This window comes from Macrotis lagotis, chromosome 6 (assembly GCF_037893015.1).
Source record: "Macrotis lagotis isolate mMagLag1 chromosome 6, bilby.v1.9.chrom.fasta, whole genome shotgun sequence".
Lineage (NCBI taxonomy): Eukaryota > Metazoa > Chordata > Mammalia > Peramelemorphia > Peramelidae > Macrotis > Macrotis lagotis.
In genome coordinates this window covers 168,778,912-168,794,780 of record NC_133663.1, presented here as the reverse complement: position 1 = coordinate 168,794,780, position 15,869 = coordinate 168,778,912, and the positions used below count along the sequence as shown (strand labels likewise).

General features: G+C 34.2%; 1 protein-coding gene across 1 annotated transcript in view; it reads right to left on the bottom strand.

The window, feature by feature from the left end:
• TPP2 (tripeptidyl peptidase 2) overlaps positions 1 to 15,869 on the bottom strand; it is a 69,344-nt gene that overhangs the window by 25,242 nt on the left and 28,233 nt on the right. The window contains exons 7-9 of the mRNA XM_074192775.1: positions 13,749 to 13,903; positions 7,944 to 8,020; positions 6,262 to 6,389 (exon numbers count right to left, since the gene is read on the bottom strand). Coding sequence (XP_074048876.1) covers positions 6,262 to 6,389; positions 7,944 to 8,020; positions 13,749 to 13,903 — 360 coding nt within the window. The remainder of the gene's footprint in view (positions 1 to 6,261; positions 6,390 to 7,943; positions 8,021 to 13,748; positions 13,904 to 15,869) is intronic.

Below are 15,869 nucleotides of genomic sequence, written 5' to 3'. Positions count from 1 at the left end.
CACTGTAACCAAGATCAAAAGAAATGTAGTAAATTGGGAAACAATCTTTACAACTAATTATTCTGACAAAGGACTCGTTTCTAAAATATACAGAGAACTGAGTCATATTTTTTTTAAAAAAAAAAGCCATTCCCCAACTGACAAATGGTCAAAGGATATGCAAAGGCAATTTACAGATGAGGAGATCAAAGCAATCCATAGCCATATGAAAAATTGCTCTAAATCATTAATTATTAAAGAAATGCAAATCAAAGATTCTCTGAGGTACCACCTCACACCTCTCAGACTGGCCAATATGACCAGAAAGGACAATGGTCATTGTTGGAAGGGTTGTGGGAAATCTGGGACACTATTATACTACTGGTGGAGCTGTGAACTCATCCAACCTTTCTGGAGAGAAATTTGAAACTACGCCCAAAGGGCAACAAAAATGACAGGAATTCAGGGAAGCCTGGAGGGATTTGCATGAACTGATGTTGAGTGAGACAAGCAGAACCAGAAAAAAACACTGTACACCCTATCAGCAACATGGGGGTGATGTTCAACCTTGAAGGGCTTGTTTGTTCCATCAGTGCAACAACCAGGGACAATTTGGGGCTGTCCGCAATGGAGAATACCATCTGTATTCAGATAAAGAGCCGTGGACTTTGAACAAATTTCAAGGACTATTCCCTTTAATTTAGGGGGAAAAAAACAACTAGATATCTTATTGTCTGATCTTATTATCTCTTATACTTTTTGTTTCATCCTGATTTCTCTCTCATCATACTCAATTTGGATCAATATACAACACGGAAACAAAATAAAGAGTGACAGATTGCTTTCGGGGGGTGGAGTAAGATTGGGAGAAAAATTGTAAAACTCAAAACTCAAATAAAATCTTAAAAAAAAAAGAAATAATCTGGTCCAATGCTCATATTTTACGGATGAGATCAGATACATTAAGTGATTTTTCTATAGTCACATAGTGGCAGAGTGAATTTCCAAACCAAAGAATGTCCTACCACCTGGGTATAGGAGGCTGAGAATTCAAGATGCAATTACAAATAGCTTCTGTCAATGAGTATTTAAGATTCATTATTAATATTTACTTTAAGTGTACTACTCTTTCCCCTAGAACATCAAGTGTTACAAAATTGGCTGCCTGATAAGAATATACTGTCTTTTTTCTTCATTGTTAAAAGAAACAATATTTCATAAAACTATATTACAACTATATTAAAGGGTGTTGAATGTTTTTTTAATTGGTTCTATTTTTTCCTTTCCTTTTTTTAGTTATCACATCTCAGAGATGGGTTCTAGCAGCTCTAATTTACCCTTTCTATTTCTGATTTGCTATCTCAAACTACTGGGAAATCTATACTCCAGCTTGTTAAAACTGCAAACCTAAACTATATATACAATTGTGAACTCAGAATAACTCCCTACAAAACTAACTATATATAGGAAGGGCCTCTTGAAATTGTTAAGTATATAAAGGAAGGGCCTCCTAATGTTTATAGTTCTCTAGTTCAGAAGCCAAAGTCTTCTCCATTTCAACAAATGTGATGATTTGCATTTCTAAATTGCTAGTAGTTATGAGGAAATCATGAGAGAAAAGCACTTCAAAAAATATAATAAAATAAGATTCTAAGTCATGGAAAACAGTTGAAGTTGAGAACAGAGCAGACACAGAGTCTATCTATGCATTCTATTCCTAGACTTAACAGTAAGCTCCTAAAGGATAAAGACTATGCTTAAGGTCTAGGTCTGTGTCTGCCTTCTCCTAGCACTGTACATTATATGTAAAAAGAATTTAATATATATTCCCATACAACTAAATTGGATAACTAAGACTGAAATTTAGAAGCATCCACAAATATATAAAGTTCATGGAACTGATAAAGCAATTAATTTCTTTTACTGTAATTGAGCTCTCAAAGACACAGAACTGAAATTACTTGCAGAAAACTTAAAAATTATCTAATGAACATGAAAATGTTTGATATTTTCTGACTTTTTGTATTAAAAATAAATCCTCCCAGTTCTTCAAAGTCCCATTATCCTTTAATTTTTTTTTTTAGGAAATACATCAAAAATGGAATACAATTCTTCTGATTAGTATTTTTAACGATCATGCATAATTTTAGTTTAAATAATCAATAAAACTACAGTTCTAAGAACAGGTTAAAAGGGCATGTGCATAATACAATTGGATAAGATGGTGTTATTTTACCATTTTATTTCTGGTAAAAAGAAAAAAGGAACCTTTTGAAATGGATCACAAACACTTTCAATTCAAGTGAACAAACATTTATGACAAACCTATGTATAAGGCACTGTGTAAGTACAAAGATCACAAAAATGAAAAAAATGAAGACACTGCTACCCTTGAAAAGTACTCAATTCCATTGGGCAGATACACACCACAACATACCAAATAAATGAAGCGTTTGAATGCCTGGGGAGATTAGAAAAAATTGTAGAAATTGGAATCTGTACTTTAAAGGAAATTAGAAATCCTATGAGGGAAAGAAGAGAAGAGAGATGAAGGAAAGGAAAGGGAAGGGAAGGGAAAGGAAGGGGAAGGGGAAGGGGAAGGGGAAGGGGAAGGGGAAGGGGAAGCGGAAGGGGAAGCGGAAGGGGAAGGGGAAGCGGAAGCGAAGCGAAGCGAAGCGAAGAGAAGAGAAGAGAAGAGAAGAGAAGAGAAGAGAAGAGAAGAGAAGAGAAGAGAAGAGAAGAGCAGGGAATGCATTTCAGACATAAAGGAGCAGAATACAAAAGCATTAGTACTAGGACAGGATGAGACATTTGACGCAGAGGTTAAGGATAGCAGGTGAGTTTGATTATGAATGAGGAATTATATTAAAAAGAATGAAAAGAGAGATGCAAACCATATAGTGAATGACTTTTGATAAATCATAAAAATAAAACCCCTTTTCTTTAGGGGACTTTTTCATTAGAGAAACTATGCAGAGAAAACACTAAATGAAATAAAAAGGAAACCCTCCAAATAAGAGAGAACTTCCAAATGGAGAACCATCTACCAGCAGGAGATAATCAGAAAATTAGCAGAATTCAGTCAGAGATGACATGGCAAAGAGGTTTTGATACAAAAGAGGTGGAGAATGAAAAGATAATTTTTTTAAAAATCCAGAACCCTTCAAATGAAGGAAAAGAGAGTAGGTAATAGTTAGAAGGGAAATGTTGCTATTTAAGTGAAGTCTGTTTCAAAGGAAATCACAAAATTTAAGAACTCCTAAAGAATAGAGTTCAAAGTTCTCATTTTTCAATTAAAAAACTAGCTTCAAAAGAGCATTAAATACCATTGTCAAAAATATCCACTCAGCAGCAAAGTTAGGATTAGAACTCAGCCTTCCTAACTTTTTCACTGTACTGTATCATATTAGTGTTAAGTTTAGGTATCACTAAAGTAATACTTTCATAAATTTTAGCTGGGAATACAAAATGAGAACGCATTTCTATACAAAGACAATTTAAGAATTTATTATGCTTGACTATGAATATAATTTTTTTTTTTTAGGTTTTTGCTAGGCAAACGGGGTTAAGTGGCTTGCCCAAGGCCACACACCTAGGTAAGTGTCTGAGACCGGATTTGAACCCAGGTACTCCTGACTCCAGGGCCGATGCTTTATCCACTGCGCCACCTAGCCGCCCTATGAATAGAATTTGACATTTCCTTTTAACCAAAGGAATTAAGAGGGAAACAAATGCTAGTTAATGAAAACAACTGAATAGCTACTCTGTTTACAGCCCTAGGGAGAAAATAAAAATGAAAAATGCAATTTTGAATTAGGGAAAAGTATGTTAAAAATCACCATTCTCTGCTGCCACCTCTTGGTGGTAACCTAAATTGAAGGAGAAGATCTTGGTAAAAATCTATGAATTCTTTGAAATCTATATTAGAATAAATAGGGATCACATAAAGGCTTAAAACAAGATTTCTAGGGCTGCTAGGTGGCACAGTGGATACAGTACTGGCCCTGGAGTCAGGAGTACCTGGGTTCAAATCCGGCCTCAGACACTTAATAATTACCTAGCCGTATGGCCTTGGGCAACCTGCTTAACCCCACTGCCTTTGAAAATCTTAAAAAAAACCCACAAGATTTCTGTTTTTACAACCTTAAGAGGACCTATTACAAAATTCAGGAATTCAGGTGCCTAAAAATAACTTTTTCAACCAAAAAACCTGCCTTTAATTCTATTACAGAGTAGAATTAAAACTTCTGTAATTTAGTGGCTATCCAAAAAATTATATTTCTCCAGAACTGATTAATAATCTTGAAATTTCCTCCACTCAGAAGAGAGGTAGATAAACTAGAGGAAAATATGTTGCAGGTGCTGTTAAATATCAATTGTTTCATAGGTTTGTTTTTACTTTATTTCTTTGTTAAAGAAATGTAAGAGAGTACACTGGGAAGTAAAAGTGGTGACAAAAGGGAATAAATAAAATTTTTGAAAACAGAATGGACTATTAATCAAGGTCATTCTGCTAAAAAGCTTTTCCTGGGAAAATAAAAGCAACATTGGAAAACATGACTTTTAAAAATATTCTGGAATATGGTAAATAGTGATGTTATGATCTGACTTTAGAGATGATAGGCATTTACTTACTATAAAGAATACATCAGTCACTACAAATCCAGCTAACAAATTTGTTTAAGGATTCTAGGGAATGGGTGGGAGAAAGGCAAGATGGTTTTCAAGACCTAGCAAAACTCTGGGGATGAAAGTATTTGGAAACTAAAAAGGGAAATTCTTATCTAGTGATCTAAATGAAGACAAGAACAATCTATAGGTCACTCAATGACTTGTGTGAGGGAGGTCAATTTTATATATTCTTGAAATGAATCCCAAGTAAACTACTCATTTGAAGTTGGCGGGTAGAAAGGAAGCAGAGGTAGATTTTTGTTGTTCAGTAGTTTTTTAATCATGTCCCATTTGGAGTTTTCTTGGCAAAGAAACAAGTGTGCTTTGTCATTTCCTTCTCCAACTCATTTTACAAATGAGACAAACAGGGTTAAGTGACTTGTCCAGGATCACACAGCTAGTAAGTGTCTGAAGTAGGATTTGAACCCAGGCAGATGAGTCTTCCTCACTACAGGTCTAGCACTCTATCTACTACACTGTAAAGCTGTCCCCAAAGTAGCAGATACAATAGAAAAAAAAGATGTTTAGCCATAAGACTGAGTTCCTGTACCAAGTGCTAAGAACTGGCTAGGAAGATTCTAGATCTAGTTTTAATATAAAATACAAAATGAGCTAATCACTGAATATCATTTGGAAATATATACAGCTTGATTTTTCTAAAATTTAGCCCAAATGAAAGACGGTAGATTACATTAGAAGACAGAAGTGAGAATAAGAGGTATGTTAGGAACAAGAGGAAGGACTTTAAAAAAAAAAAGCAAGACCTAGTGTATGTTAATAACATTTTTCTAATGATTTTATTGTGTCTTCCCAGTTAAGCTTTCCAATAGCACCTAGTAATGAAAACTCTAACACATTTTTTAAAACATTAAATGTGTTCTTCAGGAGCAGAGAAAAAGGAAATGCTTGGATGATGGGGGTTTTGACTTATAAGCAGAGAATGTGGCAATAAGATATCAGGAGGGATCAGAGCATTCTAAAGCCTTTTGATGGGAAGAAAATGAAGACTGGAGAATAATGCAGTTAATACCAATATTCTTTTTTGTATACTTTTACCTATTATCATGCACAGAGAACAAATTTAAAATAATAAAAAGAGCTAAGATTAAAATCTCAAATATTCCAGTCACTTTTTGCTATTATAAATGCCTAGTAATAAGAAAAAACTAGTTCCATTCTAATAGTTATCTCTTACCATTCAGAAAAAAGTGTACTCCAACTAAAATAAAGATTTCCACCTATGTCTTTCACAACAGAAATGAGAATTGCTTTTCATTTCAAAAACAACAAAAAAAGTAGGTCGAGTAATCTGGATACTATGGTGGGTGCTAGAATTACAAGAATTAAAAAAAAAAGAGTCCCCAGAGAACTCAATATTTTTCTTGACGGTGGGGGAGACAGTGAACACGGGCAGATAAATTTTATTATTTAACAGCTTTGGGTTTTTAGAATGTGAAATATCCATCCAAAAGTATGTTAACTTAAAAGTAACAATAAAACGGGTACTCTGGCTTTGCCATTCATCACATTGAACTGAATCTTATCACAGGTATCAGTAAGAAGTTTTAGAACAAAATATGCACAAATGGCTTTTTTAAGCAAAGAACTAACCTATAACACTTGAAGTAGTTCCACCTGGACAACCTACTGTGGAGAGACAAGGACCATTATTCCCAGCACTTGAAACATAGATTATATTATGCTTCCACACAGCTTCATTAATAACTTCACAAATCCTCCTGAAAGAGAGACAGAAGCCCTTTGAATGCACAAAACATTTTCCAACATTTTCTATGGAACTCAAATACCAAGTTGTTTTCTATTTGTAGTAAGCATATATTGTTTGAATATGGAAAAAAAAATTTAGATTAGTTAAATCAGGAACTGCCCTACGTGGAATCAAAAGAATTAAAAGGCATGACCTGAAATGGTAGAGGAAAAATGGCATAGCTCAACTCTAGAAAACTTTAATTATAGCAGAAACTGGCTGGACTGGAGGGGAACTGAGAGAAATATGCTGGTAAGAGATGGAAGAATGCAGATTAGACAGAAGGAAAAAAATCAATATTTATTAAGTGCTGATCATGTGCAGTATAGCATGTTGAAGGCTGGGGATACAAAGAAAAAAATGGCCTGCCTTCTAGCAGGTAAAGCTATGATGGGAAGCAAGGAACCAGATTCATCATGAAAAAGTTAGAGGAAGAGGTTGAGCATGTTAGGAAATAGTAAGCCACTGAGAGCAAGAGCAAAATAAAGGTGAAATTGATGACTTTTAAATATTAAGGAAATGAAGGAGATGGAGGAGTTAATGTGAATGAGCTTTAAAAGAATACTGGCACAATATAAGTAAATAAATTTATCTTAAAAATAAAGAGCACAAAGTTTTATTCAGATTAAAGGTGTCAGTAGCAGAAGTAAGATCAGATAGAAAAGTGAAATGATACAAGATGCTATAGAGTTGAACAATATCAGGGCAGGCTGATTTCTCAGCAAAGACTATATTTAGATTTGGCTATTGCCTTCCTACATGTATTTTATTTAAACTAAAGAAGGATGAAACTAATGGCTTCAAGGTTCTAGAAAAAATATAGTGAAGTCACAACCTAGCTTTATGTAATTTCAGTTTACTTTTGATTACTGCTAATTACATTATTGATGACATTCAGCATTATAATTAATAAGTTCAAGCAAGTCTTAATAATGTGAATTTGTGCTAATGTGGTCAATCAACAGATTGAAGCTGTGGATGTGGTCACTACTTTAATACTTATGTTATTTCTAAACCATTTAAAATATATTTATATATCTTTTTTAAAAATGTCATTGATACAGTTTTGTTGAGTGCTATACCCTAATCCCATCTTTTTTCTAAGCCTAGTGGTTTATATTGCCTGATTTTTGTATAGCGAGATAATATAATATTCTGCTAATTTTCAATCACATCTTTGTGACCACATTTGAGATTTTCTTGGCAAAGATACTTGAATAGTTTGCTATTTCCTTCTCCAGTTCATTTTACAGGTAAGGAACTGAGGCAAAGAGAATTAAGTGAATTGCCCACATAGCTAGTAAATAACTGGGGCCAGACCTGAACTCAGGAAGATGAAACTTCCTGACTTAAGGTCTGGCACTCTATCCACTGTGTCATCTAGTTGCCACTGCCCCCAAAGCAAGCAAAATCAAGCAATAAAATCCACCAAGCTTAAGAAAATGGATTTAAGGACATGTCATATTCTGGGTAAGTTTCTATAGATGTGATCATAAATCATTAGTCAAGTTTTATTCATACTCACCCAGAATTTGGCCAGTGGGTTGCTTCTCCGTAACTATAATTGACAAGATCACATTTATGATTTATGGCTTCTATCATCTGTTTAAAAAAAAAGTTTCAGAGTTTTGTTTAAATTCTGATTTTAGGAACAGAATACTTTCTGTACACCAAGTTCATATTATTTTTAAAATCAACGTTTCAGATAAAATATGCAAGCCTACACCAATGACTCCCAAAATGGTTTAACCATGAATCAATTTGTTTATAAACTGTAGTTAATTCTGTAGGCATTATTATCACCAAACAATTACTTTAAGCTTCATATCTCTAATATTTTTCCTATAATAGAGCTTAAGAAGAAAAAGGAATTTCAGCAAGAAAGTGTAAAAATTTGAGAACTTCAGCTTACTCTATTCCAACTCTGATTGTGCTACAGATTTACCAGTTTGTATATCATCTCCACATATTTCTAGGGTTTAAATTTTGAAGACCTCTTTAGAATTCACCCACCTGCATTTCAGGAAACTTCAGTAATTGGTTTTAGAAATAATGATCTAAAAAGAATATTATGCTGCACTAAAAATTCCAGGAAAAATAATTTACATCAAGAAACTTCAAAGATTTTGTTTCTAGGAACATTTTAATTATGTTATTTTAGAAAGTTTGAAGGAAAAAAGTATATTTTTAAAAAATTCTTAATTTTCAATAAAAAGTTCTTTAACCACTTATTCATTTACTTAATGTTAAATACAGTTTATATTTCCTTCTGTTTCAGAAAAAAAGCTTTAATTTTTATTGATTAAATATTAGATGTAAACAAATGTAAGCAATAGTGGGAATGGATGGAATTTCCAGGAGGACCTTAAATCTAATTTATATAAGATCTACAAAGTAAGGTCAAATATGCTTTAATGAAGGGAATAAAGTATAGTGGACAGAGCCCTGACCTAAAAATCAGGAAAAATGTGTTATAATTTCAGCTCTACCACTAACTGATCCTTGGGCAAGCTACTTGACTTCTTAGGGTCACAGAGCTCTTTTTTTCACCAAAAAACCCACAGAAACAGATGATTCATAAAAAGGTTCCTTTTTCCAGCTCTAAAAGTTTTCTCTAACAGTGCAAATACTATTATAGGAAATGCTTAGTTGCAGAGTAAAACTCATTTTTACAAAATGAATCAAGAGTAAAGGTCCCTATGTTTTAAAAAGAAACAAATCAGGGCAGCTAGGTGGCCCAATGGATAGGGCACTGGCCCTGAAGTCAGGAGTACCTGGGTTCAAGTCCGGCCTCAGACACTTAATAATTGCCTGGCTGTGTGGCCTTGGGCAAGCCACTTAACCCCATTTGCCTTGCAAAAATCTAAAAAAAAAAGAAAAAATAAAAAGGAACAAATCATTCAGAAAAGCCAATTACAAAATGAAAAAAATTTCCATTTAAATACTTCTTCTCTCATGCCTCATAAAAAGTTTTATCCCTAAAAGCATGGCAGCAGGGCAGATGGACAAGCAAAAAATATTTTACAGCACAGATAAGCTAAGTAAATTGAAGTCATTGTAAGGAAATGGCAGTGATTACTCAGAGGGTAGCTTCAAAGAAGAGGTAGCACCAAAGACAAACCTTTAAAGAAAATAAGGACTCAAAAGGTCCAGGCAGTGAACATGTATGAAGCACCTGAGCTGTACCAGACACAACTAAGAAAAGCAAAAAGTGGCTCCTGCACTTAGGAATTAGTTCACAATTGAACTGCTGATCAGGGGCAGCTTCTGGACTTTCAAATTTGGGCAATCTCGTGTGACTGAACTATACAGGATAAAAGCAATAATGTGCAATAATAGTACCCTAGTCAGTCTGGAACCAGACTGTGGAAGGTCTTAAATGTCATACTAAGGAACTTGATTTTGATCCAATAAGGAAATAGAGATGGCAGGGGCAGGCAATTTATTTTGGTAGTTGTGTGGAGAATGGACTGGTTGAGGGAGAAACCAATTAAAAAGATAATAGTCTTACAAAAGTCTAGTAAAGATGTGATGGGGAATGACATTGATGGCCAGAAGAGTAAGAAAAAAAAGCAAGAATGTAAGTGATATCAAAATGATATATGTTGGAATAAGACCTGGAATGATTGGGTTAGGCAATTAAGATTCAGTGAAGAATTAAGGATGATAATATTATAAAACCATGTCAAGAATGGGGATATCTCCTATAGAAATAAGGAGAGGAAAGATGATTTGTTCAGTTTGGGATAAGCTGAGTTAAACTCAAAGATTAACTAGAAGATGCCCAGTTAAAAGAGATGCAGGTCTGGGCTTCAGATGAAAGAAAACATGGTATATAGTTGGGGGGGGGGGGGGGGACTAGGGGGGCCCATTGGTGGAGGGAAGGGAAGGGATTGAGGCCAAAGGAGAAAGCACTAAATGTGGAACCAGAAGACTTGTGTTCAAATATCAGTTATACCTCTTACTACAATTATAACCCTGGGTTAAGTTTTTTAACCTCTCTTAAGTCTCCATTTTCCTAATGTGTAAAATGAGGAAGGCTAACTCTGAGGTCCTTTCTAGCTATAGGATCATTATCCTAAAAAGTGACAATTTCAAAGGATACAGAAAAGTCAAGGAGGAAGAGGACAAAAACAAGGTCCCTGAAGACTAAAAAGATTTTAAAGAATATAAGAAAACCATCTTGGTTCTTGAAGGTTATGCCAACACAACATGAGCTCTAGGCTGGGCTCTAACCTAGCTGAAAAGGTAATGCTTGGATTTGTTGAGACATTAGCAGACAAACATTGGGGCCATTAGGTGGCACAGCAGATAGAGCAGCAGCCCTGGAGTCAAGGAGGATCTGAGTTCAAATCCGACCTCATTCACTTAAAAAATTACCTAGCCGTGTGTCCTTGGCAAGTCACTTAACCCTACTGCCTTGCAAAAACCAAAAAAATATTAGGAGACACCCTGTTTTCCACAGCCAGAGCTAGAGCCTGAGCTAGAGCTGAGCTTGACATAATAACAATTCCTTTGTGATCATCCTCTAGATGATCTCAGCCACAGTAAAATTCCAAAATAGTTTCACATAATAATTGTATTGCTTTGACTAGTACCAGATGCTCTGAGCTTAGACAAACATTGGACAAACTCAGATAAAGTACCCATGTTCTGTCATGAAGGCCTGCTATGAATCAAACCTGTCGCATTGTTGTCATATCTCTTATGATCAGGTTTTATCAGTTCAATGGGCAATCAATGTATAAGTACTGAGACCCACACTGCCTTGGATCTCCCCACTAGATGCTTTCCAAGTCATTTCCCTCATTTTGAATTAAACTTCTGTTTGATGCCAGACTCCTGTTTCTAGCCTGCTCTGTTTGAATCCAGTGTTCTATAGGTTAGAGGTCAGTTCAGTCCAGCTGACAGGTTCAACAAATCCATACATTTTTAAGGTCTAAGTAAATACAATTAAAAGGTAAGTACAAGTAGGCAAATCAGTAGGTAATAAATTTTAGGGGGCCAAAACCACTCATGAAGACTGCCTTCTAAAATACAAAATGAGGGGCAGCTAGGTGGTGTAGTGGATAAAGCACTGACCTTGAGTACCTGGGTTCAAATCCAGTCTCAGACACTTAATAATTATCTAGCTGTGTGGCCTTGGGCAAGCCACTTAACCCCATTTGCCTTGTCAAAAAAAAAAAAAACTAAAAAAACCCCCTAAAATACAAATGGAATATCCCATATTAATGATTTCTCTTGAAATATTGAAGAAAAAAAAGTTTGAACAATCATGTTCTATAATACATACCCACTGTTTTTCCATTTTATATTTAACTGAATTAAGTAAAAAAAAATTATTTAGAAAGATATAAAAGCCTCAATAAATAACAAATTTTTTTCACAACTGACTTCTATTTCCTGAGGTGGGGATGTGGGTAGGGAAAGAAAATACAAAAATATATAATTCTGTTAATCTCCTCTTTTCAGAGTTATAGCATTCCCAAAGACCATCTCAATTATGAACATGGGAGTATCACACTAATACTTTCATAAATTTCCATGGCTTACCAGGAATATTTATAAAAACTAAAACTATCAGTAATTAATACTAGTATAACAAGTCTTTTAATAAATTGACCAAATGGGGCAGCGTGGTGGTGCAGTGGATAGAACATCAACCCTGGAGTCAGGAGGACCTGAGTTCAAATCTGGTCTCAGACACTTAATACTTACTAAACTATGTGACCTTGAGTAAGTTATTTAACCCCATTGCCTTGCAAAAGAAATTGACAAAATTTAGTAATAATACCCTTTAAAAGAGCTCAAAAATAGTTTATTCCAATAAAAATCTCTTGTATCTTGCATTGCTAGAATTGTCATCTGGTAACAGTTAATTGTCAAAATGTCTTAAGTTTATTCCTTTAACAACTAAATAATTTTAAACCATTTTTCTTGAAAATATAAAATGCAATATTCCCTTCCTTGTCACTTTAAGGTGCATGCTGCATACCCTTATAGACTTCTGAAGGATATGGGGCTTTTTATGACTAAAATGAATGGGCCCAGACAACTGTGCTTTTAAAGTTTTTCTGTGTAATGTTTCTGTTAAAAAAAAATTAGTTTCATTTTCTGCTGCTATTAGTACATGTGTCTCTTAAATAATCAAGTGTATGGGCTTGTTATATTTTGCTGTCAAGTCCTTTTTCAATTACTCCTAGTTTTAAGTTGGGTTTCAAAACAACTAAGACTGGAAAATTAAATTTCAGATATATGTGCTTTTTTTCTTTGTTTAATGGATAGCACAACATATACAAATTGGATGCTTAATACTTTCATAAAGATGACTTCTTTGTTGTACAAATCATAAGATGGGAAAGAGGATTTTTAAAAATCACTTTAAAAGTATGGAAAACTGGTAAAAAAGTGCCACAAAATAAAATTATGTCATGCATGCAATAAAAACTTATTTTTAGATTTCCACGTGTCAATCTACATTCCTCATTCAAACCAAATCACCTTCTGGGTCATTTACACCTTCTATCATCAACCGTATTATTGCAGATATATTCTTAAATGACTGATATCTACTTACCAAAAAACAACAGTAAAAAAAAAAAAGAAATTAAGGTCCAAAGGCCTATATTTCCAAAGGCCTCAATTTCTTATCTGAAAATGATAAAGGTCAATCTTACCTCTAAAACTCTTCTAGCTATAATACTTCATGATTATAATACAAAACAGAAGAACTGATCACTTTTACTCCCACATGCTCCATAACTTTATTTTGTCTTCGTGGGTCTCCAAATTAGAAGGAATGGAATAGATTACCTTAAGACCTAATGAGTTCCTAGCTGCTCAAGTTTTTTTGAGCAAAGGCTAAATGACTATTATGAGGTGAAATTTAAGAAGATTCATACAATACTAGGAGTGTCACAGTTCTAAGATTACATGACTTAAAAAAACTAGGGACATTGAACTCAGAAGAAACCTAATAATTTTTTAACCAATTTTAAATTTTTAAATTTTAAAAAATTTTAAATTTTTAAATTTAAAAAAAAATGGCATTTAAAAATGTTAGTCCTCCTAACATATAAAAGCAACACTTCCATTATAAAAAAAACTTTAAATTATCCAAAATAATTCAATGTATTATATCAATAACTATGGAACTGAGAATCAGAGACTCAAATTGTAGGGTCTAAACTTTATTTTATCCACCATTCCCTGATGGAGGGACTAATTAGACAAAGAGGTGGACAAGTCAAAATGTAAACAATCAATAGAAGGCTAAGTACAAAAAGAATCTTCTGTCCCCAAAGTCTAGTTTAATATATTGAATACTTACAGCTCTTATAAGACCTGTTCCAGTTTCCATAGTGCTTAATCTTGTATCACCAATTTTGATTGCAAGAATCTGAGCACCAGGAGCTATACCATTTCTTTCAGGATCTTGTGGAAAGTGTCCAGCAGCTATACTAGCTACATGTGTCCCATGAGCTCCTATGAATAAGAGAAGAAACATGTGTAAGAGAAAACTTAAAATTTTATAATGATGGTTTTACTATTTTAATTTAGACATTTATGATTATTAATAGGAAAAAATTTTACTTGGCTGTAAGGTATTGAATAAGATGTCTTTAAAAAGAAAACATTCTTTTCTCACCAAAGCTTTAATTTTCTTTTTTTTCCAATTACATGTAAAGATAGTTTTCAATAGTCATCCTTTTGCAAGCTTTTCAGTTTCACATTTTTCTACCACCCTCACCTTCCATACTCCCTCCCCACGCTAACAAATGATATAGGTTATACATGTACAATTATAGAAAATTCTTAACTGCAAAACTTTTATAATGTTGCAACTTCTATCTAATATAATGTTACTAAGAACCTTAGCAACTATTCTAGGACCCTATTCATGCTACCAATTTATGAGCATTAAAACAGTTCACTAATTTAATTCATCAGTTATCCTGGATCTATAACTAAATCATTTACTTGCATTATCCTATAGAATTCTCAAATGATTTGCAATTAAAATTTGTTAAAAGTCTTTGTGTTTAAGACTGTGCTAGGAGTATAGGAATTTCAGATTAAAAATAATCCCATGGGGCAGCTAGGTGGCGCAGTGGATAAAGCACTGGCCCTGGAGTCAGGAGTACCTGGGTTCAAATCCGGTCTCAGACACTTAATAATTACCTAGTTGTGTGGCCTTGGGCAAGACACTTAGCCCCATTTGCCTTGCAAAAACCTTAAAAAAAAAATAATCCCAGCAATCTCTAAGAGTTAACTTCCATGGCAGATCAAATGCTATATAAATTTAGATAACAGAAATATAACTGTAGGCTAAGATCAATCAGGAAAGACTTCATAAAGAGATTAACTTTAAAGGAAATATACAGTATTAACTGGCAAAGAAAAGAGAAAGAGAACTATCAATGTATTTTTTAAAACTTCCTACGGGGAAGCTAGGTGACACAGTGGATAAAGAACCAGCCCTGGAGTCAGGAGGACCTGAGTTCAAATCCGGCCTCAGACACTTAATAACTGCCTAGTTGTGTGACCTTGGGCAAGTCACTTAACCCCACTGCCTTGCAAAAAGCCCCCCCAAAAACAGTAAATTAGGGAGAATCAGAACAATTATGAACAAAATGACTATTGTAGTATAAAATTACTAAAAAGGAAGCTGAACTCTTGTTAACTGAAAAATCAATAATGCTCCCAAGAGACCAGGAAATAAAATATAAGGACTGCTCCCTAAAGATTGAGTGCAAGTGAGGGAACACTAAAGTAGAATGTTATATATACTATCAGATAAGTTTACTGTATAGGATATATTTTTGCTTAAGTTCTTTTCTTTGTTAAAAGAAAAGGGAGAGGTAGTTAGGTGGTGCAGTGGTTAGAGCACTAGCCCTAGAGTCAGGAGGACCTGAGTTCAAACCTGGCCTCAAGTCACTTAACAAAGCCTGTTGCCTTGCCAAAAAAAAAAAAAAAAAAAAAAAAAAAAAAGGAAAAGGGATCATTGAACAGAGAAGAAAATAATTACATCAATAAAACATTTTAAAAATAAAAATATGGGCTTATATTAAGCATAAAAGAAATATAGTGAAAAAGAATATAGGGGCAGCGAAGTGGCACAGTAGATAGAGCACCAGCCCTGGAGTCCGTTCAAATCAGGCCTAGGATACTTAATAATAATTACCTAGCTTTGTGATCTTGGGCAACTCACTTAACCCCATTGCCGTAAATAAAGAAAATGAATTTAAGGCAAACCTTTAAAGAAGTCTAAGGCAGATAAGGTGGATAGCTAGCTAAAGTATATAACTTTTTTCACTAACCCTTACAGGTCTTTCTCCAGATCCCCTTTAAGACTATATGTACATTTCAACTTATATTGCTAAGATGACCTAACACAAGGGTTATTACATAAAATACCACTGTATACAATAGGACCATGGATTCAGAGTGA